Below are 22,989 nucleotides of genomic sequence, written 5' to 3'. Positions count from 1 at the left end.
CCTAGCAGCGTCATGGAGCACTGGCGCGCCTCCTCTCGCAGCGCAGGCTGCCCGATGCTGACACCTCCCCATCTAGCCACCATAGTTGGGCGGAGCCGGCGCGCGCCCGCGCGCAAACCACGGTGAGGAGGCGGAGCGCGCGCAGTCACGTGGGGTGTGACGTCGCTGCGCCGTTGCTACAGACGCTCCTCTCCTTTCCTCGCGCCGTTGCTATGGGACGGCGGATTCAGGGTCGCTTATAAAGTGCATTCGCACTTAAAAAAAACAGTGGTGCCTGCCGAGCGCTCTTTTGCGCCGGTCAGAGCGCTAGTTCTTGATCTCACCGCCGCAGCGCTGCACAACGGTAAAGGAAAACCGCTTGCACAGGCAGCCAGCCGGCTGCGCGCATTCGTTTTTGTGGTCAGTATAGCGGCCTTGCCTTAACCTGTAACTGCATATCGGCTATTTATGTGAAGAGACAGCAGATGGCATTCCAGTATGGTTTTCATTGCGGTTATTGCTACTGTACGCGAGGAGATATTGCTCCCGTGAAAAAAAAAAAAAAAACTTGCAAGTGCGTGGCATAGCGCTGTGGCCGAGGAGGGATGGATGAATGAATGTATAGGTAGCGGCTGTGGTAAAACTTTATTGAACAATCGACTTTTTGTGCTGCTGGGAAAAAAAGTGGTTCACTGCTACTCGTTGATGTTCTCAGTCGTTTGAATGTTCTATCTTTTGTTATATGCGTGGACGACTTCATCATTGCGAGGGCTTCTTCAGAAATAGATGGACAATTACTTTCTGTACTTCAAAATAAGATAACGTGGCATGGAATATCTGCCACGCATATAATTGCAAAATCTGGCGTATTGCTACTTCGCACTGCACTAATAAGTGGCATTTTAAATGACACCCGATTCAAACATGAGTTGAACCACTGAGCTACATTACTGAAACACAGTAAGTGCAAACGTCTTGCCTAAATATTGATACCAAACAGCGTGGCTGTATGAAAGAGGAAGACCACGTCGCTTTCTGGTTGTTGCTGGACTGCCGCCATCTTGTCCACCCTGCGCTGTGCATTGTGAATAGTTATTAAACAAGCTACCCGTAACATTATTGGTGGAGGTGCGGGGTACGTAACATTATTGTTCCAAAATGGCAAGCTGGGCGAGTTGGTGCGTACTCACGTCTTGAAGAAACAGCGCAGATGAAACACGAACACAAGAAATGGCGGGAAGACACACAGCGCTGCACACCGAACTGAATGCTTATTGGATTTTAACTCGCGTTTTAACGCGGTCTCCCACGGCAGGGCTGCGTAGGCTGTCGTCCAATACAGAGAATCGTTTCGCGTTCCACGTCGTTCCACTGACCACGCTTTCCTTTTCAGCAAATTTGCACGCAAGTGATAGAAAACGTCTTACCTTGAGCTTTGCGCTCGTCTTCTCAATCTTGTTTGCTATTCGATATGGAAGGAGTAGCCGAAAGACGAACAAGTGGTCTAGCTTTCAATGACGGCGCGCGTAACTTATACGCTGGATAAGATGAAAATATGGTCGGCACGGCTGTCAGTCCCAACACCTTCCGCTCTACCTTGAAGTCGTCCTGCTTGAAGTGAACGAAGTGAATGTCCGGCTTGTTCGCAGTTACTGATCTTCAACGCGGCACACAAGAGACCTTGGGAATCGCGTTTGTCGTGAAATGTGCCATCACATAAAGCACTCACTGATAGAGCCAACGCAACAAAAAGCACATTTTTCTACCTCGTAAACAAACTTACGGCTCCTTCTTTCCAGCAAGAGTGTTCGCTTGCGCTCGCCCAAGCCAATGTCCAGAAAGTTCGCTTACTAGCGGCCGTGGTTTACCGATGTGCAGCGCCCCTTCATTAGCACATCGAAACTCTGCATGTCACGCGTTCCCCCGTTGAAAACGCACCCATTCGGCAGGCCGCACCTTTCTTTTTATTTTATTTTATTGTATTACATATACCTACAGCGCCCGAATTGGGCATTATCGTAGGCGATTATTACACGCATAATATTGTAATACAAATATCACAAAAAATAATATAATAACTATACACTAGCTGAACAGACATCACGGCAAAAGAGACAACACAGTATTACCGAGCTTAAAACAGTCTATTTTACTGATTTTACTTATTTTATTTAGCAGGCGTGGCTCACCATACAGAGAGGAAACGCCCCGCCCGCCTTTCGTGCCTAAAGAGAGCAGGGGGAATGGGATGGAAGAGAAATTTCGGGAAATCGACAAAATGAACGGAAGCATGAGATGGTGCGGCTGCCAGATCAATATATTTGGACAGATAGTTCACAGCTACAATGATGTAGCGCTTTCCAGCAGGGGTGGCGGGTAGCGGCCCTATGTAGTTGATGTCAACCGTATGAAACATTCGATCGAATATCAGAACGGGTATTACCACCCCGCGTCGCAGCTGGCGACGTAAGAGCGCACATTGCTCTGCATCTTCGGACACCAGAAGCTTCAATGTAGCTTGTGGAGCGTGGCTAACTTCGCATAACATACCGATTTGTTGCTATCGCATTCATGGCTTCGCACTTGCGGCGAAGCTATTACTTTCTTTTGGACAATCCACAGACGTTGCTGGTAGAAATTATCATTCCACGATTTTTTTATCAGAATCACTTGTACAACTTATAAAAGCTTAGGCCTTGTACAGCGCACTCAGCACCAGGTGCACGCCGCCTTTTTTTTTTTTTTTGTACGAGCTGCTGAAGTTGACTTCTGTTGATCGCTCTTGGCGTATGTGTGAAGGAGACACTGCACGAGGCGAATCTAGTTCTCGATGATGCCGAGCCGTTTTGCTGTTCTGTAGGCGGAACTATGCTTCACATCCACGGACGTGCACAGATAGCGATGTTGATAAGGGGTAGCAGTCAACAAGCGTATACCAACGCATTTTCATTACAAGCGTCACATCCTGAGCAAGGCATTTCGTTTGTTGCGTCACTAAACGACAACGGTCTTATTCTCCCGACAAAATATTTAGTAGATATCTTCTTTCGTTCCCTCTCATCACTCCACAATGGGTGCAAATGGTGACGAAGCAGTTTTATGGCACATTCAGCTGTACAATTATAATATAAAAACAAGGACGCATAATTCTCTACCGCATACGCGAAGCCTATATACGTGCTTCGTGCGCGCGTGACAGAAGTCGAGCGTCGCATGCTCCCACTCACATTACCAAGCTGGTGCCGGCGGTTTTAATGCTGCCTACATGATGGCGCTGCGCGTAGCGCAAAGCCCTATTCTAATCACGCAGATGCGTCTCTTCTATTGTTTCTTTACATTTATTGGTGTGTGTACTTGTACGGATATATACATTTGCACTAAATGCTCATCTCCATCAAATGAACCATTTAGATATAACCGTTCAGTAAACGCAAAGTGCGTCCATTTTAAAACTATTAATGTTCCAGCCACCCTCCTATATAGCAGGGCTATTCAAAAAGGAGGCGTCGCTTGCTAATATTTAAATATTTACACGTCAGAAAAAAGATTAATTTATGCAGCGCAGTCTATTAATTCTTCGCTAAGCTACTGAAGCTTTTGTTCTGGTTCAGTAGTCTTCTGCTTGCAGAGAAATGCAAACGACAATGTCTACGAAAATAAGTTGCTCCCGCCTGTTGTGAAGTGCGAGCTATCGATTTACGCATGCAAAAGGATCATCAACTTATCAAATTAATGGGAAGTTGTGCCTAGTTTATCGACCTAAAGTGATTAGTGATGGAAATGTCAGAAAATGATGTCGAGACTTCACAAATGGCAACGCAAATGTGCACGGCGAAGAGTGGACTGGCAGGCCCAAAATCCAGACCGATGAAACTGTTCAACAAGTGGACCGGGAATTGCGATTAGATCGACGACGGACAGTAAGTGATATGTCGGATGAATTTCCTCTTGTCGTCCGCACTACAATTGGCACGATTGTATCTGAAAACCTTGGATATCACTAATAGTGTGCAAGGTCGGTGTCAAAAATGCTTACCGACCAATTGAAACAGCGAAGAGTTCCCAGGCGGGGAATTTCAATGCAGAAGGACTAAAGAAACTGGTGCAGTGTTATGAAAAGTGCTTGGAAGTTAACTTTTGGAAGTTAACTAAACCAGCCAATACAAATTTTTCCTTACGAATATTTATTTTATGAAGAAAAACGTCCCTTACTTTTTGAATAGCCATCGTATTTTACTTTCATACATTGACAAATTTAATATCTAACGTTGCACTCTAAGCAATTCAGGAACTAGCACTCCAAAATATGTATAGTTAAACGAATACGCTTAAAACTCAATATTCTATAAGTACTTGCATGAAATGAAATGGGTAGTTAGTCGTTGATGAGGGTAACAATATATTCTGCAAGCCATTTGTGTACTTCAGAGGTAACTTAAAGACATACGAATAACGCAAAATGATTGAGCCATTTTTGTTCTACCTTGCGACAAGTCATCATTATGACTACGTGCAGCGATGAAAGCATATATCATACCGATCTGACTAGCGCGTGGTAATGTATATGCGCTCACAACGCCTCGAATCTGTTCTCATGAAGTTACACCATTCAATATTGTGGCTCAGACTGCAGCAGAAACAATACTTTTAAAATGCGCGAAGTGGCACATTGAGCGTTTTATCTATCTATCTATCTATCTATCTATCTATCTATCTATCTATCTATCTATCTATCTATCTATCTATCTATCTATCTATCTATATATATATATATATATATATATATATATATATATATATATATATATATGTGTGACGTATAAAGGTAGTGATGTCTGGTAGAAGCCGACGAAGAAGAAGTGCGCGTGAATGGAATAAATGCATGGCGTATGAGCCACGGCACGTCTCTCATTCATAGCGTCACACAAGTCGACAGGATGAAGACCTGGCAGCCACTTCATCAGCCGCACATCATCGACGAGCAGTAACAAGACGCCCTGACCACACATGGAATGCCGAAGTAGGTCCTAGCTGCACACGGCGACCACCACCATGGCAGCATCATCGACAGACCTTGCCATCCCACAGTACGCCGGATCAGCGGGCGATGGAGCCGTCGAGGACTGGTTCAACCTCTTCGAACGCCACGCTACCGCTGCATCATGGACAGAACGGGACATGGTCAAAAACTTCAACGACTACGTCACCGGTGAGGCCTTCCGCTTTTACCTCACGCACATCTTCCAAAACAACGAATCTTGGAAAAAAATCAAAGTAGAAATGATCATTCGATTTAAAGACTACAATGAAGATTTGCTTATAACGCACCGTCTGCAGACAATCGAACTCAGTCGTCCTTTTCACAAACAATCTTCATGCATTCGAACACCGAGCATGAATCGGCCACTCCCACAAGACAAAGCGAAGCATCAGCTGACTGAAAGTAACCCAAGACGTTTTCCCACAAGAACCGACCCTCCACAACGCTTTCCTTCGGCACAAAAATCGGGATTTTCTACCTCTTCAAAGCAGTGTAGGACTCGAGGTGTTACTGACCCAACCCATGCACCTGATTCTTCGTTTAGCGTACGCGGCCCACCACCGGGTTTTCCATCACGCAGCTCTTCAGTTGTTCATAATGCTCACCGCCTGCCTTATAAGGTCGCTGCTTTAATGATAAGCGAGCTGAAGCATCGGGAGAATATCCAACGACGTCAGGACGAGTCCAAGAGGTGCTTTTTACCGCAAGGTTCTATTTCAGTAGTTCCGCAGCCTTGCCAAAATTCGAAAATGGAACCTGATCAAGCCATACCTGTTGCGGTAATTTCCAGTACTCAACTACCTGAATGTCGAAGCGTTACAGACTCAATATTCAGCACGAACTCCAACATCGAAAACGAATGGCCACCCGTTACGTCTGATGACAGAAGGTCCCTTCAGGAGACTAGCTGTCAAGAACCTCGTATTAATACCAAAATTTCCAATGCAACAGACCTTGCATGTTGCTGGGTACCAGAAGCGTCCGCAAATGACATCGCAGAGGCCCTTGAAGAGCGTGTCAGCAATTCTGGCCCACTATCTTCACTGCCCGGCAAGCATCACAACAGCCCACAGTGCAACTGCTGCCTCCTGGACACCACATCACATTGCCAAGAAGATCAATGTCCTGTTCCAAAAGGGCTGCCACCTCAGCAATTTCTGCAGAACCATGAGCAAGGCCAGCACAAGCAAATCGATCGACTTAAGCAACGAAAAGTACTCCGACAAGGACAACTGCAACCATCGAAGCTTAAAGAAAAGCGTCTGAATGCAAATCAACTGAATTTAAGAAAAATTCAAGACGCCTCGCTCAAGACAGAGAGGACATCAAATTCAAGACAACTTCGCCGAAAGGAACGTCGCCAGAGACGCCTTCAATGTCAGGTATCAAGACTGTGCCTACGAATGAACCACCTGAGACAGAACCACAGAAAACCACGGAAGTGGCCAGAAGCTATAACGCAAGAACACAGAAATCACCCTATCAGCCTTGATCATCGCACACTCAAACTGGAAGCAAAGTGTCCGTGCCAGCCACGGCACAGAATCCGACTCATGCGATATCCGACCATCTACTACAAGGGCTCTCAACCTTATTCGTTCTTCCCAAGAACCGTGTCATCATCAGTGTCCACGAGCCGGGCCCACTTATGTCATCCAATGTGGAACAGCCAGCCTCGCCCGCCAGAGCTGTGTTTAATATCACCGGACTGCTGGACTCGGTTTGAAAGTTTTAGTGGTTTTACGGAGCTCTCTTGTGGCATGGAACTACTCCGCGTTTTGACATTTTAGCTTTAACACTCTGCTTGTTCATGTTTTGTTGTTAAACTCGCGCATTCTTTCGGGGGGAGGGGGAATCCTGTGACGTATAAAGGTAGTGATGTCTGGTAGAAGCCGACGAAGAAGAAGTGCGCGTGAATGGAACGTGGCTGCCATGGACAACCTCCTAAACTGGGTTTTCACCAAAATTGGCATGGGGGGGGAAAGAGGCTTTACGAATATCACTGTCGGGTCACGACATTAATAACACCAAAATCCTGTCTTGTACGTCGTCAAAGCCTTTCCTCCTGACACATACCCGTTTACCACGGCCGCGATGTACGGGTATGCGCCACAGGTGATTGACAGTTTATATCTACCCAGGGACGTCGAGAACAGATATTGGTAATTTACACCCGAGAGTGTTAAGAAAAACCGACATCGGCACCGTTGACCCGACGAATGCAAATGATAACAATAGCAATCGCAGCAGCAATCAAACCCAGGCATTCTGCGTAGCAGTCAGGTATTCTACCACAGTGCCACGCCAAGTCCGTAAACTGGTTTGGAAAAACAGCCTATGCAGGCGTAATGCCGGTGAAACGTCAATAGTGGTGGTGGTGCTGGCTATCTAATTTTACAAGAAAGCAATGAACACCACACACGTACTCCTACGATACAGGCGTCATACCATATTAACGTCGGTGGTTCCAGAGTTGGCTCCGCTTTTCAAGCAGTCAAATGAACATTACATTTGTATTCCTATAATTCAGCAAGCTATATTCAAGCATTGCTCGACCCCGCAGGAGTACATTAAAGGAAGTTACGCATGATATTCACATGATTGCACCATACAGTGCACTTAGTGTCGGAACTGACGTGTGTGCTCTAACGTGAGGGTGACTTTACGTCGCACCACATGCTACCCTTTAAATATGACAGTGTTGTCGACGTGCCTGGTAAGCCCACGATGTGCACACAGCTACTACACGTACAAAAACACGTTGATCGACCTCGTAACGCTTGGCTCAAAGCCATAATATCCAGCATACAAGTACTCGATGACTGCCTCGCATAAAACCAATTCCCACAACGCGTCGGATCTGCTGAATTTTTTCGTGTAGTTTATTTTACAAAGGAGCAGAAACAGTGGCAAATAGCAGTACAATAATCTTGCTTTTGATTAAAATGACATCTATATTCGTTAATAGGTATGAACTACACATACATTTCTGCCTATAACTTTTGCTTGAGCCGGAGTGGACCTACCACGGCACAGCATTATTATGAAAGAGCACACTTCATAAAAAAGGAATTACTCTTCCCAGGAATCTGTTATCAGCTAAAATTCGTTGTATGCTCTTTGATTATATTAAGTATGGAAATCAATGCCATAAAAAATTGAAGACATACCTCTTTTTGTACGATCCGATTTGTATGATCCGATTTCTGTCGGAATCTTTTTTCTATGGTTAAGGGAAGTCACATTGAAAGCCACAAGGAATAAGATAATTTTTTGATAAACGCACTCAGACAATGATTTTTCAATGTGAAAAGGCGCAGTTGGCTACAGCAGCTTCGGCAATGTCTCTTTGCTTCGCATGCAATAAAGATCATGCTGGAAATAAGAAAAATAAGAGTGCGCGTATGGTGATGCTAATGTACAGTAAATTAGGCACATTTCATGGGCACACTCGAAATGAAAATGTTTAACTGTTTACGAAATGCCTTCATTACGAAAGGCGCCTTCCATTGTCTTCTCAATGTGTTGTCTATATATCGTAATATTTGTAGGCTGAACATGCTACGTAAATGTGCATTGTATGATACGACACCCTGTGCACGTGTGCTTCATCGAAGGGAATCTTTTTGTGTGATTTGCAGTTTTACGTCAAGGACGCAAAGATATGGATAGTAAACACGACGATGTTCACATCTAAATTCTGTGAAATGGATTTCGTTTGGACAACAAGCATGAAATACGCCTTTTTTGACAGAAGCTATTTAGGGAATCACACCACGTAAGCTTCAAAAATCTCACCTTCAAAATTTTATGTATATGTACTGATGCGAATAATTTAAACAGGCACAAGGAGAAACTATTGGGACAGTTTAAGAAGACTGATATCAGCAAAGTGTATGACGCAATGATGGTAGCCCAGTACCATGGTAATGTACTGCCACAAACTTTGACGTTTCCTTGTAGAAATGATTAGATTTTGTGCGAAAATGGCGCAACTATCGTTTTTCTCAAGTATTACTCAGTGACATAAGCAACTTACGAACTGTCAAGTGCCTCCTAACAGACAGCAGGTCTCATAAATGAATTCTGAAATGCTATGGGTTGTCATAAAAAATCACTTCGTCCGTTATGTTACTGCAGACACATCAGACCACTGTCCATTGCTTTTTGTGTTTCTTATTTGTGCAACACAATAGCTACGCAATCAGCTGTGCGAGACGCCACGAGCGAGCACCTGTACGCACACTGCAACCGGAAGTAATAATGTGCAGCCTGCACATTACGGCATTGACTCATCATTTCTCAATTATTCAGAATTATTATTAAGAAGCATATTATTATTATTTATTTATTAGTGGAAATAGTACCCAGCAACACCCTTTGCAATCTTCCAGACCACCTTGTCAAGCGCCAATGCGAGTCCTTCGAAAACCATGATAATGTTTTTAAAATATTTAAACTAGAGGCAATGGGTTAACCTAAGGATTTATATAATAGCCTGGGCATTGGGGTACGCCACGAAATAGAATTAGTCATATAGCTAGTAGAAATTAGTAAAAACGGCGATTACGTAAACACTTCAGCAAACTGCTACGAAATTCGAGGTTTTCCGGATTAAGTGAAGAGTTATTTTTCAAGAAAGAGGTCTTAGATGCATCGTCAAGAGGGGAAAAGTAACCATCAGCGTCGGCGGCGGTGTCCGCACAAATGACATTAGAACCCACGCGAACAGGAATTACGACTTCATAAAATCACAATTTCACCTCATTACTACGTCATCTTGAAGCCACGATGACGCCACATGACATGAGATCACGTGTCGAAGTCATCGCACGAAATCGTTGCATAGATGCACCGATCCCGGAGCGAGCGCACTACCAAATGAGGTGCAGAAAGCTTGCAAAGCTTCCGACAGTGGGGTCAGTGCAAGACCACGTCAGGTGCAAAAGGCCTTCGAGAGGAGGGGGGGGGGGGCGATTGCAAGGATCGACTGAGCAAAGAAATATGGCCGACTGGTAATCAGTAGTTTACCAGCACGGTCAGTGCGAGTGACAGTCTTAGGCCCCTCAGTCTTGTATTAGGGTCGCTTTACATTATTTTTATTTAGTTAGACTCTGAACGTAAGAATATATCATTAGACTGGAATAAAAATAGCGAAATGATTAATACTGCCACAATACATTTCCAAGCTGCGAAAACGAAAACACTACTAGTGATATAGTATAAAAAACCAAAGTAAACTTTCGGCACATATCTGCCTGCTTCGAAACAGCGGAGATTAAAGGCAACTAAAGGTCAAATCATAGCATATTCGGAAATTCTTAACGTTTTCAGGACTGACCGGCTTATTCTTAAGGGGTGAGAAGGCTTGAGGTGGCAGCGCTTATATACGCTTTCGGTACATTCCACGTATACATGCGTCAAGCTTCGCATAAACTTGTAGCATGCCTTGACAATACGTTTCAATGTCTGAAAATACGATGGATGGCAGAGCTCCCGTGGAACAGTTGATATTTCCTGACGTCAGCTGAATGTCTCAGGATTCCGAAACGTGTAAGGGTAGGTAGTTTCTGTCTTTTGCCAAGACAAAAGGACCGCATTGGCTAATACGATGGTCAAACTTTTGTGCCTTCTCACCCCTGAAGAAACCATTCACACATGAAGAAAGTATCGAGTGAAAGTGCTGTCCTTCTGTGCCCCAGCAGTAAGTTTTATCTTGGTTGCTTGTGTCTAATTTCTTGAATACTCTGATCTCGCCACTTTCCCCTGAAGAATTCTATGCCACGCTGATATTGCTTAGAAGAACAGACTGTTGGACGAGTTGGTAATGCATTATGTGGAAACTGGGCGAAAAACTTGGACAAAGGAAGAAATGGACGACACAAGCGCTGATATCGCGCATTCTGTTTGTGACTTCGAAGTACCGGGCGCACGTAGAGGAAAGACACGCGAGATAGACGACGATTATTATTGCGGCACAAAAAGATATCTATTTTGTTCGATCATTTTTTAGTGTGCTGGCTTGGAAGCGCCGAAAGTTTTCAATAAACTTTGGTTGGCGTTTTCATTCCCTTTAAACTCAAGATAACTGCTGCACACGCACAGTAATATTTACTTTTTCCGAATTGCACGAACATTTCCATGGCTGATCATCGAGGTGTGGCTGCAGCGCCAACATCCCGAATAAGCAAAACACATAACCAGTGTGAATTTAACTAGATCTCATGTTCCAATTGTTTTTATGGCTATCACTTCTGCATATTTCGAGCAAGGGCTACTTGTGTACTACCGTGTTGCCACCTGGTGTGTTCTACATATGCGTGACCTTCCAAAAAATTCGCTCTGGAAACAGCGAAATCGGCCTTTGTACTATTGTGCATCAGTTCAGAAAAGAGCACCTTCCGTTCGTCGAGGTAAATGTCTGTAGATTTTAGTTTCGCTGTACTATTCGCCAGCCCATTCTCAATGTCAGCACTACCGAAAACAAAACAAAGTACAGTTGAACCTTCGTGTAACAAATATTGATACGGCGAACTATTGGTTATAACGAACTAAACACTCTTTCGCTGGTCATACCTCGTTTCAGCCTCATTTATTCTTTTAATTACGTAGCCAAAAACGCGAGAGTCACCGTGATATCGCCTGTAAGGAAGAAATGTTTGGTTCACATGCTCAATCCTCGAAAGGTAACATAAAACCTCAATAAATATTGCAATACAGTCCACAACTACATTTTTGATCGTTTAATAAGTTTCGGAATTTCGGCCATCCAGCTGAAAAAGCACATTTCTTTGGTCGCGTCATATATATGAATCGAAGTTTTAAATGCCACACGGAGACAGGTAAAAATGAGGTCGTTTATAGTAGCTTTGAAAGCCAGAATAATGCGTTGTCGTATCTTGGATTTTTGTGCGAGCCAGGTATTCGATTTTGCAAACCGATACTTTTCCCCACTGTTAAAACAAAGGTCGCATAAAAAGAACTTGTTTGGGGTCGCGTTGTCACTCATTTATAACCAACTTCGACTGCAGAGGTTTTTATTGGCCTTAGTGTGATCGTTGCTATGCATGCCAATGATATCTTGGATAACAAGACAAAGAACCATTGGGCTTTCAAACAATCTTTAGATCCTAATGTGGGCGGCCCGACACGTGTATATGTAGTTCAGAAGGGGAGTGATAACCTTCCAATTTTTTAGCAAATTTAGTGCATGCCGCTGGATAATGTGATATTTTATTATAGCAAAAATTATGGCTTGAATGAGAAAGACTGCATTTATATGAACCAGGTAGTTCTTATGGGAATATTTTCATGTGAATCGTAGAGAGGTTGCTTGGTCCTTAAGGGCGAAGTGGAAAACGCTTGATTGCCTGGAAGATATTATACAGGTCGTGGCTTTTTCCATTACTCAAAAAACACCCTAGAATTTAACGTACAGGAACGCCGAACAATGAGCACTCGAAAACCATGAAATGTAGTACAAAACCAGTCGAACTTTTTTCTGAAAAACGAATGTTCGACTAACCAATACAGATGTGTCTGCATTAGCTTGTCACATTTTTTTTTTCAAATGCCACCTTCAGTTGCGGTGTTTGGCGACATATAAGACAGGCCTGGATAGTAAAAGTTTACTGCTTCATCCCAAATGTGAGGCGTTCTGATGCTCCGCGTCAGAACTGACATACGGACTGACTTGACTTAAGGAAACTGAAACTGTAACATGCAGAAAAAAATGCATTAGGTATTTCATCATTTCTGTTGGCTCGTTTAAAGTGACCCTACGTTTGCCGGTAAAGAACAGGTTGAGCAATTATCTATGAACAACGCGTGAATTAGGTTTTACTCGTTCTCTTCTTTTTGTTACACAAAGAATGTCAAACACTAGTTTTGTTGGTATATAACCATGAAACATCTAAATATCTTTATTCCGCCCATAAACAGTGGAGACGTGGTACATGTGCTTTCAAATTTTTTTATTGCGATAACAATTATACGGACACTATCAACTTGACGCCGCTGCCGTTGGCGGCATGTTAAGTATAAAGTCCGCGTCGATCGAGCAGCAACTGTGCACTTCAATTCTAGGGGAACAGTCGCGCTCGCTCGCACGTGCGCAATCTCGGCAGGCATCAGCGGACTGCTTGTATACCATTCTACGTGCTGCGCTCTCACGCGAAGAGAATGTGCGACATCCGCTTCCCTCGCTGCAACGGCCGCATTCTCTTACAACATCGTTTTGTAGAGTTACGCGAGACTGGATCTCAAAGAGTTAGCTGCCAGCCTTACTTCGTGTAACGTTACAATGTGTGACTATCGCAATCATTGCTTCGCCCTTGCGGTGAAACTGCGGTGTTTTTTGTTCGCACTGCGAGATTCAGGGAATTGACGTGCCCTACATAAACATGCTGCTTTGCAATTTGCTTACTGTCCTGACGAAGGTGGTCAACATGCCGAAACCTCGACTGCAGAGAAATGTACTGGTCACCAATTTTTCATCACGTCAGGCCACATTCATGATAAATTATCTCATGTTCGCATGCATAGGTTGTTAGCCGCACAATGCAGATCTATATTCGGTGAACGAAAAGGGCTTCATCAGCATGATACGTAGACCGAATGCATGACACTCGATACTCAACGCCCACGCAGTGCCGTTTCGTACGCATAATTGCTATTAGAGCTAGGAAAATCTCTTCATCATGTCAGCTGACCAAAAACCGGTCGCATCTACTATCGCAAGCAGTATAAGTGGTACCACGCGAGCGCGTGGCAATGAACCTCGAACCTGACGTTGGACGATTTGCGGCGGCGGCTGACAGAAATAATGTGTTCTGCAAGTTGTTGGCACTACCGCCTCGCTATTACTGTTAGAAAACGGCAGCTGGTGGTGTGTCACCAGCCGCTTGCGATGATAAGGCGGGAAAACAAAGCAGAGGGCGAAGGTATACCACCGCTGACTGCTATCTCTGCTATTTGCTATCGATAGTTGTGCTGCGCCAAATACCGCTGTCTATATGTTCATCCATTAGTTTCGTCGTCTGTGTGTGTGTGTGTGTGTGTGTGTGTGTGTGTGTGTGTGTGTGTGTGTGTGTGTGTGTGTGTGTGTGTGTGTGTGTGTGTGTGTGTTTGTGTGTGTGTGCGTGCGTGTGTGTGTGTGCTTGTACGCGTGTACGCCTGTGTCACACAACAAAATCGAGACAGTAATATGGGAACAAAGAAGTGCAGTTTGCTGCGCCTGAGAACAACAGGCGCACAAATTTCGAGCCGTTATCTGTCATACGTTCACTGTTTCGTAAAAGCAAGCACGTGGTGGGGGTAGTAACAGTGCTCAGAAAAGCGCTGCCTTTCCATCTTATTTTTAACAGTCATCCGAGTGCCCATCGAATGCAGATTTCAGTATATTCGGCGCGCGCTGCTCGCGTGTTAATGCTCATACTGCTTACGATAGTACTGCTAAATCAATGAAATAACATCTATCTAATGCTTTGATTTTGCTATTCATGTAGGTTTTAACGTCCCACTATTATTCTATGTGTTATTTGAAGTTTTCTTTCCTCCTATTGAACATAATTTAGATAATATAGAGCGGTTCCCTGAGATGTGCGCCTGCAGGCCTATTAGATATCGCTCTGCTGAAGGAACAACCGCAATGGAGCATATAAAATAAGACAGCCGATTTTAGATGCGTAGCAGCTCTTTGACTAGTCTGTGTAACGCTGTCCGTCCGTCCGCACAAACGCGAGGCAACGCGCTTCCCTCGGAGCAGGTGTTGGAGCGGTGCCAAGTAGGTCACGCACCCCTCGCACGCTTCCCTCGCAAGTGCACGCGTACGTCACTCTCTCCCTCACCCGCCGGAGTGCCGCAGCTGCCGGCTGCCTCCCGTGTCTGCGTTTCAAACAAACGTTTACACCAGTAAACGCTACACCGAGTTTCGCTTCAAACGAATCTTCCAGCGCTAACCGCAGCAGCCGCGTTAGCGCCGTTCAACCCGTGACGCCACCCGTGCGCAACGCTGCTGCTTCGCATCCCATCAGCGTTCCCTTCGGGGAGATGGTCCAATTTTTTTTCTTCTCCTCTGAACGATGATCAGAGACCCCCATGCTCATTCAACACATGAGCACGTGAACGATACCAACGTTTTTTTTTATTCCCCTTGGCATTTTTACCTCCCTCCCGCAGGTTATTCCAAGCGGGTAATCATATATGATTGCGGGTAGGCTTAATGCAGTACCTCCTGACGACGGTGATGCCGATGTCAAATTTCAGCCTGACGAATAGCTATGACAGCTCTCCTTGAGGCGCTTATACGGGTTTTAACCAAAGGCTAGGGGAGGACATATGTGAGGCAACTCACCACCGTCGATGATAGTGGCGGCATAATTTTCTTGTACCACGTGTTTTGCAAAGCGTTCTGGTGCAGCTTACTTGTACCTAAGGATTCCGCGTTCAAAAAAAGAGGCAGCTAATTCGCAGCTATATGATACCGCGGAAGCGAGTGCTTGACGTGGTTGAATCCACAGAATTCCGCCTATGTTCAACAACGTTTCGGTATAGATGACCACGGCAGAGCACATAAAGAAGGACGCCCGACGCGTAAGCTGCAAAGCTCATAACTGGAGTTATTAATGATATTGGTCCATAAATTGTAGGCACCTACCCTTTTGAGATATTCGCCAAGAAATGTGGTCTACTTCTTCCTACACCCCTTAAGTGCCTTCGTTCTGCTTGCGAGAGTGTAGTGTATCTACCGCATCCAGGAGATGAAGACGCTGCACTACCTTTGATTCATTGAAATAGCTAATTGTTTTCGCAGTCTAACTCCTTTTCCTGTCTGCTACACTCAGCTGCAGTTAACTCAACACCTTTACAGGGATAGACGTTGCTTTATTAAGGCTACTAACCCCGAGGGGATTTTGACCGCCTGCTTTCAGCTGTTCTGGTAACAAGTTCGAGATTCAAGTTCTAGAAGTTGAACCGTGGCACGTCGCACAAATGACGGAAGTTAATTATTCGGTAAACACGCCTCACAGAGTCACTTGTCCGAAGCTACATTTCACTTGAACACATTCCAGCAGACCGTTCTCATGTTCTGTTCACGTGGTGTGCGACCCAGTGCGGCACAAGGCTTCTGCCAAGCAATATATTTGCATCGCTGCTAACATGACTCTTCACTACATATGACGCCTTGGTAGGGTTTACTCACAAATATTGCAAGCACAGGTGTGCCTCTGCACAGGCCTGTAGCCAGGGGGGGGGGGATTACTATCCCCCCCCTCCGAGATTTCGGTAAAGTAGGTGTTTTTACCAAAAATAATGAATGAAAATAGGTATTTTCCTCAGATAGTCGAGGTTTTCACCAGGTGCCCCCCCCCCCCCCCCCCGGAAAAAATATTTGGCTACGGGCCTGCCTCTGCAGTAGAATACCTTGCTTCTACACATTACACGTGGGTTCGATTCTCACTGGCACCTTGTTTCTTTACTGCGAAGCTGTTTTAGCTTGGCGTAATGTGTCATGACCCAAAATTGTCCTCATTATGAACCATGACGCCCTCCATTCGTCCCCTTGTTCCTCTTCATCCTCTTCACCTTATGCTTCGCTCCCAGAACACGTGCGCCGATTTGTATGGCGAATAGCAAAGGAGAAGCACACAGTGAAGGATATATCTGAAGGTCAGAATGAGGGCGAAAAAAGAAACGGAGAAAGAAGTAGAGAGACAACAAAGAAAAACAAACTGGGGAGGTGCGAATCATGCAGGCAAGGATGTTTCAGCTCCGTTAACGTGATATCTGGGGAGGTGCGAAGCATGCAGTGTTTCGAGAGATGCAGCGCTTGTGGTGCCCAGTCTGACACCGGTAATGTAGGGAAGGGTGGTTCCGCTCCACTAACGCCGCTGGAAAACTGGGTCTGAAGGCAGCATAGTTTGTTTAATTGTAACCCTAAGGTGTTTATTCTTCTTTTTCTTCTTGTTCTTCTTCGTTTGCTTCTTCTTCTTATTCCCCCTTTTCTTTTTTTCTCTACTTTTTCTTCTCTTCTACTTCTTCCCTACATGCTCGGTTTCAGTTCAGCACTAAAGTGCTTCTTCTCCGCACACGCCCGGCTTCGGTTCACTACGGCATGTAGGGAAGGCGGTTTCAGGGCCACTAACGATATCGGCTATTTGTTGGGCTTTACCCCATTTTGTGGATCAGGATTTACCCCCCAGTAGCGGGATTTACCCAACGTTTGTGGTGCATAACCGTTTTATGATGGACCGTGACTACATGACACACCGTGACGACATCAGTCAGTGACAACCCGAGCTCCTATGGTGCTTCGCACATAAAATATACAGGGTGTCCCAGCTATCACGCAGCACGATTTAAAAAAAGAGGAACGGCGTTACGCGAAGCAAACCTACTGCATATTGTTCCTAGTGCACTGGAGTAGCCACTACTATTTTTTTCGTTAATGAGGTTTAATGAATTAGTCATAATTATATTTGTGACTCTAGAAGTACTCACCTAATTGTCAAAATGTCAATGAGGCGTATGTAGGCATGTTCAAATGGCATCTAACTGCGCTACTTTCAACAACGTGCTAACTGCGCGCTCATTTTTTCCGCTTTATCAAGAAAGCCCACGAATTATGAAAAGTGACACGTGACTAGACTGTTGCGCGCATCGAGAACCAGCCCCCTCAAACAGGCTCCGTATGAGGTAGACAGAATCAAGGAAAAAATGCAGAAAGAAAAAAAAAAAACGCATCGCCCTATCGCCACTCACTCCCCGGCCTAAGAAACACACCGCTTGGTTTTACAGAGTCAGGCCGTAATCAGAACACCTGCCGCGTTATCAATGAGAACAGTCGGCCGTGAGATATGGATGATTGTGGCGTACTATTGAACGGAATGAATCCCAGCGAAATTGCGCGCATATCGTTGGCGCCCGACCTCTACCCTTGCCAAAATGCGGAACGCTGCCAAAATGCGGAACGGACAACAGGCAAAGCAGTTGTTTGCACTAAGCTTATTTGAGGGCGCTGGTTTCCTTTGCGGGTGGGAGCGTAGTCACGTGTTATTTTTCATATTTCGCGGGCTTTCTTTACCAGCTGGGAAAAATGAGCATGTAATTAGTACGTTGTTAAAAATTGTGCAGTTAGATGTCCTTTGAAGATCCCTACGTACGCCTCATTGACATTTTGACAATTCGGTGAGTACTTGTCGAGTTACAAATATAGTTATGACTAATTAATTAAACCTCAATAAATAAAAAATAGCAGTGTTTGCTTCATTGTACAAGAAGCAATATGCAGTACGTTTGCTTCGCGTAACGCCATTCCTCTGTTTTTAAATCGTGCTGCGTGATAGCTGGGATACCCTGCATAAGAAAAAAGATAATGTGGGCGAAAAAAATTCTTCATGATGCGGCGTGATTCGAACGCGCGTACCCACATCCGAAGGCGAGCGCCCTTAACCACTTGTCTATCCACATACGCTGACAGAACATAGCAAGCCCTTGTATCGGATAGCATAGCCTTATATAGTATCTTATAGCATGTGGATAGAAAAGAGAAGTGGTTGTGAGGAGGAGGGAGATATGAAGGGTTGAGAGTAAAGCATAGCGTACAAAGAATCCGAAAGAGACAAATAGATAGACAGAAATGCAGAAAGAGAAAGAAAGAGAAAGAATCAAGGAAACAGAAAGAAACAAACTGATATATAGAAAAAGAAAGGAAGAGGATGGAAGCGAGAAATAGAAGAGTCGGACAAAGATTGGAATGAAAGAAAGAAAAATAAAGATGGAAAGAGAAAAAATAGAAAGAAGTAAAAAAAGATAGAGAGAAAGAAAGAAATAGAAATAAAACAGACAAAGACGATAGAAAAAGCTGTGAGAAGAGAAGAAAAAAAGCGGGAGAAAGAAAGAGAGAGCTAAATGAAAAGAGAAGGCCGCCCAGCTCTATAGAGAAGTAAAGAGAAATAGAGAAATAGGTTTCCCAGCGCGCGCGGATGGCCCGTGCTTTGCTCTGGCAAACTTTGTGCGACGTCCCACATTTTTTTAGGTCATGGGGGTTTCCGTGCCACACACCACGTTTTTATAGGTCACTGCCTGATCTCACAATTAAGGTTTTCATCTTAAGAGAATTAGCTGAGGTGCGAGAACGAATAAAGATTAGCAAACATAGCGACGTACAAAACCTCAACATCAAGAAGGTAGATATAACAGTAAAGCAAGTATGTCGCTGTCTAACACGGTTACACCAAGTTCTTCTTTTTAGGGGAGTTCGTTATATGGAGAAAGGAAGTACCGGCTTGAACTGACACCCACAAGAGAAATGACACGTACACATGAACGCTACCCAGAGCTTGCGTGGGTTTATCGTTTGTCTTGTGTGTGTCTATTTGCGCTGGTGCTAAATTCATACACCAAGTTTTTCTAGGAATAGCACCATTTTGCTTTCTTTGGGAAGCACGAGATCATTGCTGCACAGATATTAAACTTTAGTGCATGTCTTAATTTACCAAGGACGATGAGAGGTCTACGCTCAGTGACAAGTGAACTAGCATGTTGCACTACAAGTCAACACACACGCTGATTAGCGCCATCGGCGTGCTCTGTGCGAAGGCGCAGTGAACAAGAATGCAGCCAGCGCATCTCGCGGTGGCGGAGTTTCGCTGACGTTTTTTTACCGGCGCTGGCCTTGGCTGAACATAGTTATATTCGCGGGACCAAGTGTTTTTTTTTTTCCGTTTCGCAGCTGGAGTAGTAGAGCCATGACTCTAAAGCAGTGGCAACATCAAGGCAGCTCAAGCACCCACTGTATGGGCAGGACAGTTACGCATGCCATGAAAATAAGCAATGTAACATTAGTAACAATTTTGATGACGCAGTGATAGTAATTCAAGACTTTTACTCAGAACTGCACAGCTGAAATGTATGTCACCGCACATCGAGTGAAACGAAAATGAAATGTAACACCAAACTTACAAGCGCAATCGAGGAGGTGAAAAAGACCGAACAAGACAAGCCGCGCGGAAAAGTGGCCGGAGAAGTTGGCATGATACGCCATTAGATCAAAGTTGGCTGAGCTATAATATTTAAGAAACTTGCGACATGCACATTATGCATTTCCAATTCGATTGTGCCAGCGATTTAGAAGAACGACGCGACATTAGAAATGCACAAAAAGGGAGACGTTAATGCCTTGAATAACTGACGACAGACTAGTCGTACTGAAGCAAGTATCCATTAAGGTAACTTGAAATAGGATAAGAGTAACACTTTACAATAATCCACATAGAGAACAAGCGGGCTTCAGCTAACCTCAAGTTACCATAGATGACCAGCATGTGATTAGTCAAATAATTACAAAATCTACCGAAAAAGAGAACGCTTCATACGGCATTCACAAATTACGAAATAACTTTCGACCAGGGTAGAGATATCAGCGGTTTGGAGACGTTACTTCGAGAAGGAGTATTACACCCTTATGCAAATGACACAGTCACTAGGGACCACAAATAGTATTTTCCACAGCTACGCTGTTTCAACTGAACAATAGCGTGAACCAATCCCAATCAAGAAAGGGGTCGGTCAAGCATTGTTTGTTCAGAAGAAGCATTGAAAGGGCAATATTGGGAGTAAAGAGGAACAATGATTACTGCAGTATACCTCAGCAATTGACGGTTTGCACAAAACATCATACTATCCAGCAATGAAGGTGACGATCTGCGAAAAAAAAGGTCATTGATGAATAAACTACGAACACTCTCTACTACTGTTGGAGATGCATATGCAGAAGGCAATGATAATGATAGCTGCACCGGCAATGGAGCGTCACTTTGTAATAAATAACCGGAGCATTCAATCATTAGCACAGTATGCATATCTAGGCAGAATAATAAGAGGGAAGCCTGGCCATGTAAAGTAAAGTCACCAAAGAATAAGGATGGAATGGTGATGGTAAGCATTCTCCAATACTGGCCGGTAAGTTACCAATGCCATTCAAACGGAGTGTACAATCTTTGTATTTTGCCACTAACACTAGCATATTGAGCAGAAACTTGGAGAATAACAAGAGAACTCGATATAAAGCTAAGGAACACGCACTTTATAATGTAACGAAAGAAACTAGGCGTAATTTTGGCGATGGAAAAACTGAAGTCTATAGGAGACCAAACAAGGGTTGTGGATATCTTAGTAGGTATCAAGAAACAAAAAATGGACCTGGCCAAGCGCCGTCCTGAGAAGGGCAGATAATGGATTGCCGTTTAGAATGTCGGAATGGATACCAAGAGATCTGAAGCACGGCCGACGAAGGGAAAAGGTCAGGTGGAGAGAAGAAAATAAGAAACTTGGAGGCATACAACGAATCACCTTGCGCATGATAGGGTAGGCTGAAAACGATTTAAAGAAGTATTCGTACTGTAGTACACATACGAAAGGCTAAGGACGATGATGATGATATAAAGCACCAGATAACAACTTGCGTATTTTGAAATATGTATATTTTTTCAATTGCAGGCACATCTTTTCAATCGATGGACCAGCTTCTTTACTCGTATCAAAGCTATACTTGTGGTATCTTCAATGTGACATTGTTCACCGAGCCGCGAGGTATGCGCGATTTCAAATATTCTTTTTATTCATTTGTTACAGGCCTCACGAAATATAAACTATGCACTGAGACGTGTGGCGATAGCATTTACGATCGTCCGGGAACTAATATTGACAGCACGATGCATGGGAGGCATCTTGTTTATATTTCCATTCTTTCGCGGCAATTAACTGCATTTATATACCAGTGATACATATCAATGGCTTATTTGACAAATTGATGTTCTGCATCACTTTGGTTTACGGCGACTCGGCCTGCTCACGCTTTTCTGGTGTAATTTATAGCAGAGCTGTTATGATAGAGGTTTGCTGTGTGTCGTGCAAACAAAATTGTCATCATCATGATCCGGCACGCGCTATCTGTCATCTTCTTCCTCTTCGTCCTCTTCTTCATCTTCTGCTTCGCTCCCACAACACGTGCGCCGATTTGTCCGCCGTGGGATGCAATAACTCTGATGGGCAAGATAACGAGTAGAGAAAGGGAGATAAAAAGGAAGAGAAGGATATCAATTCGCGGCGATATTCGAACCCGCGTACCCACGATCCGAAGGCGAGCATCGTAACCACTCGGCTATCGAGGCACGCTGACAGAACCTACAATAGTCTTGTATTGTACAGCATATCAAGGATGTGAAAGAGGGAAGTGAGGGTAAAGAGGCGAGATGTGGCGGTGAGAACGGGTACAGAGACAAAGAGAATGAAATAGACAGAATCAAAGTAAAGGAAGGGAGCACAAGATAGAAGGCGAGATAACTACTACAGAGAGAGAGAGGGGGGAGAGAAAGACTAGAAAGGAAGGGAAAGATAGAGAGAAATAAAGAGAAAAAAGTTCGAAAGTAAGAGACAGAAATAGACAGAGAAAGATGAAGACAGAAAGAAACAAAAAAAAGGACAAAAATATTTAGGAGCCCCCAAACCTTCAGGGAAACGGGGTCAAGCGGAACTTGGCGGTCTCTTGCCTAACGTACTGCTTTTCTTTGTAGAAAAACCTGTAGGTGGGCAAGTTGTTTTGGGTTCATAATGATATATAGTGATTCATTAGAAAGAAGAAAAAAGCGCTAATATCTGTCTCCTATGAAAGGGCACGGCTAAGTGCCTAATAATGATGGAAACGGAGCGCGAGAACGAATACAAATGAAACGAGAAGAACCCAGATGATGGCCTTTTCTTTCTGTCTTGCTTCAAAGACGATGCGCTTGAAACATGCGGGTGGATGGAGCATTGTCCAAGTCTCCTCTGCTTGTGAGACCACTACCTGTCTTCATGTCAGCGTATGCTTACCCCCCCCTCCCCTTTCCTCGGTAAGGGCAAGCCCAGCTCACTGTCCCCATTTAAAAAGCTATGAGCGTCAAAGCAGAGAGCCTCTCTATGGCTAA

At 44.4% G+C, this 22,989-nt stretch overlaps 1 protein-coding gene across 1 annotated transcript in view; it reads left to right on the top strand.

Annotated features, from left to right (window-relative positions):
• LOC119373735 (uncharacterized) overlaps positions 1-22,989 on the top strand; it is a 45,228-nt gene that overhangs the window by 7,343 nt on the left and 14,896 nt on the right. Inside the window, exons 2-4 of the mRNA XM_037643800.2 lie at positions 8,662-8,798; positions 8,864-8,946; positions 21,521-21,613. Coding sequence (XP_037499728.1) covers positions 8,662-8,798; positions 8,864-8,946; positions 21,521-21,613 — 313 coding nt within the window. The remainder of the gene's footprint in view (positions 1-8,661; positions 8,799-8,863; positions 8,947-21,520; positions 21,614-22,989) is intronic.

Source organism: Rhipicephalus sanguineus, chromosome 11 (assembly GCF_013339695.2).
Source record: "Rhipicephalus sanguineus isolate Rsan-2018 chromosome 11, BIME_Rsan_1.4, whole genome shotgun sequence".
In the NCBI taxonomy this organism is placed as follows: Eukaryota; Metazoa; Arthropoda; class Arachnida; order Ixodida; family Ixodidae; genus Rhipicephalus; species Rhipicephalus sanguineus.
Note: the sequence above shows the minus strand (reverse complement) of the source record. Positions and strands in the feature narration are given on the sequence as shown.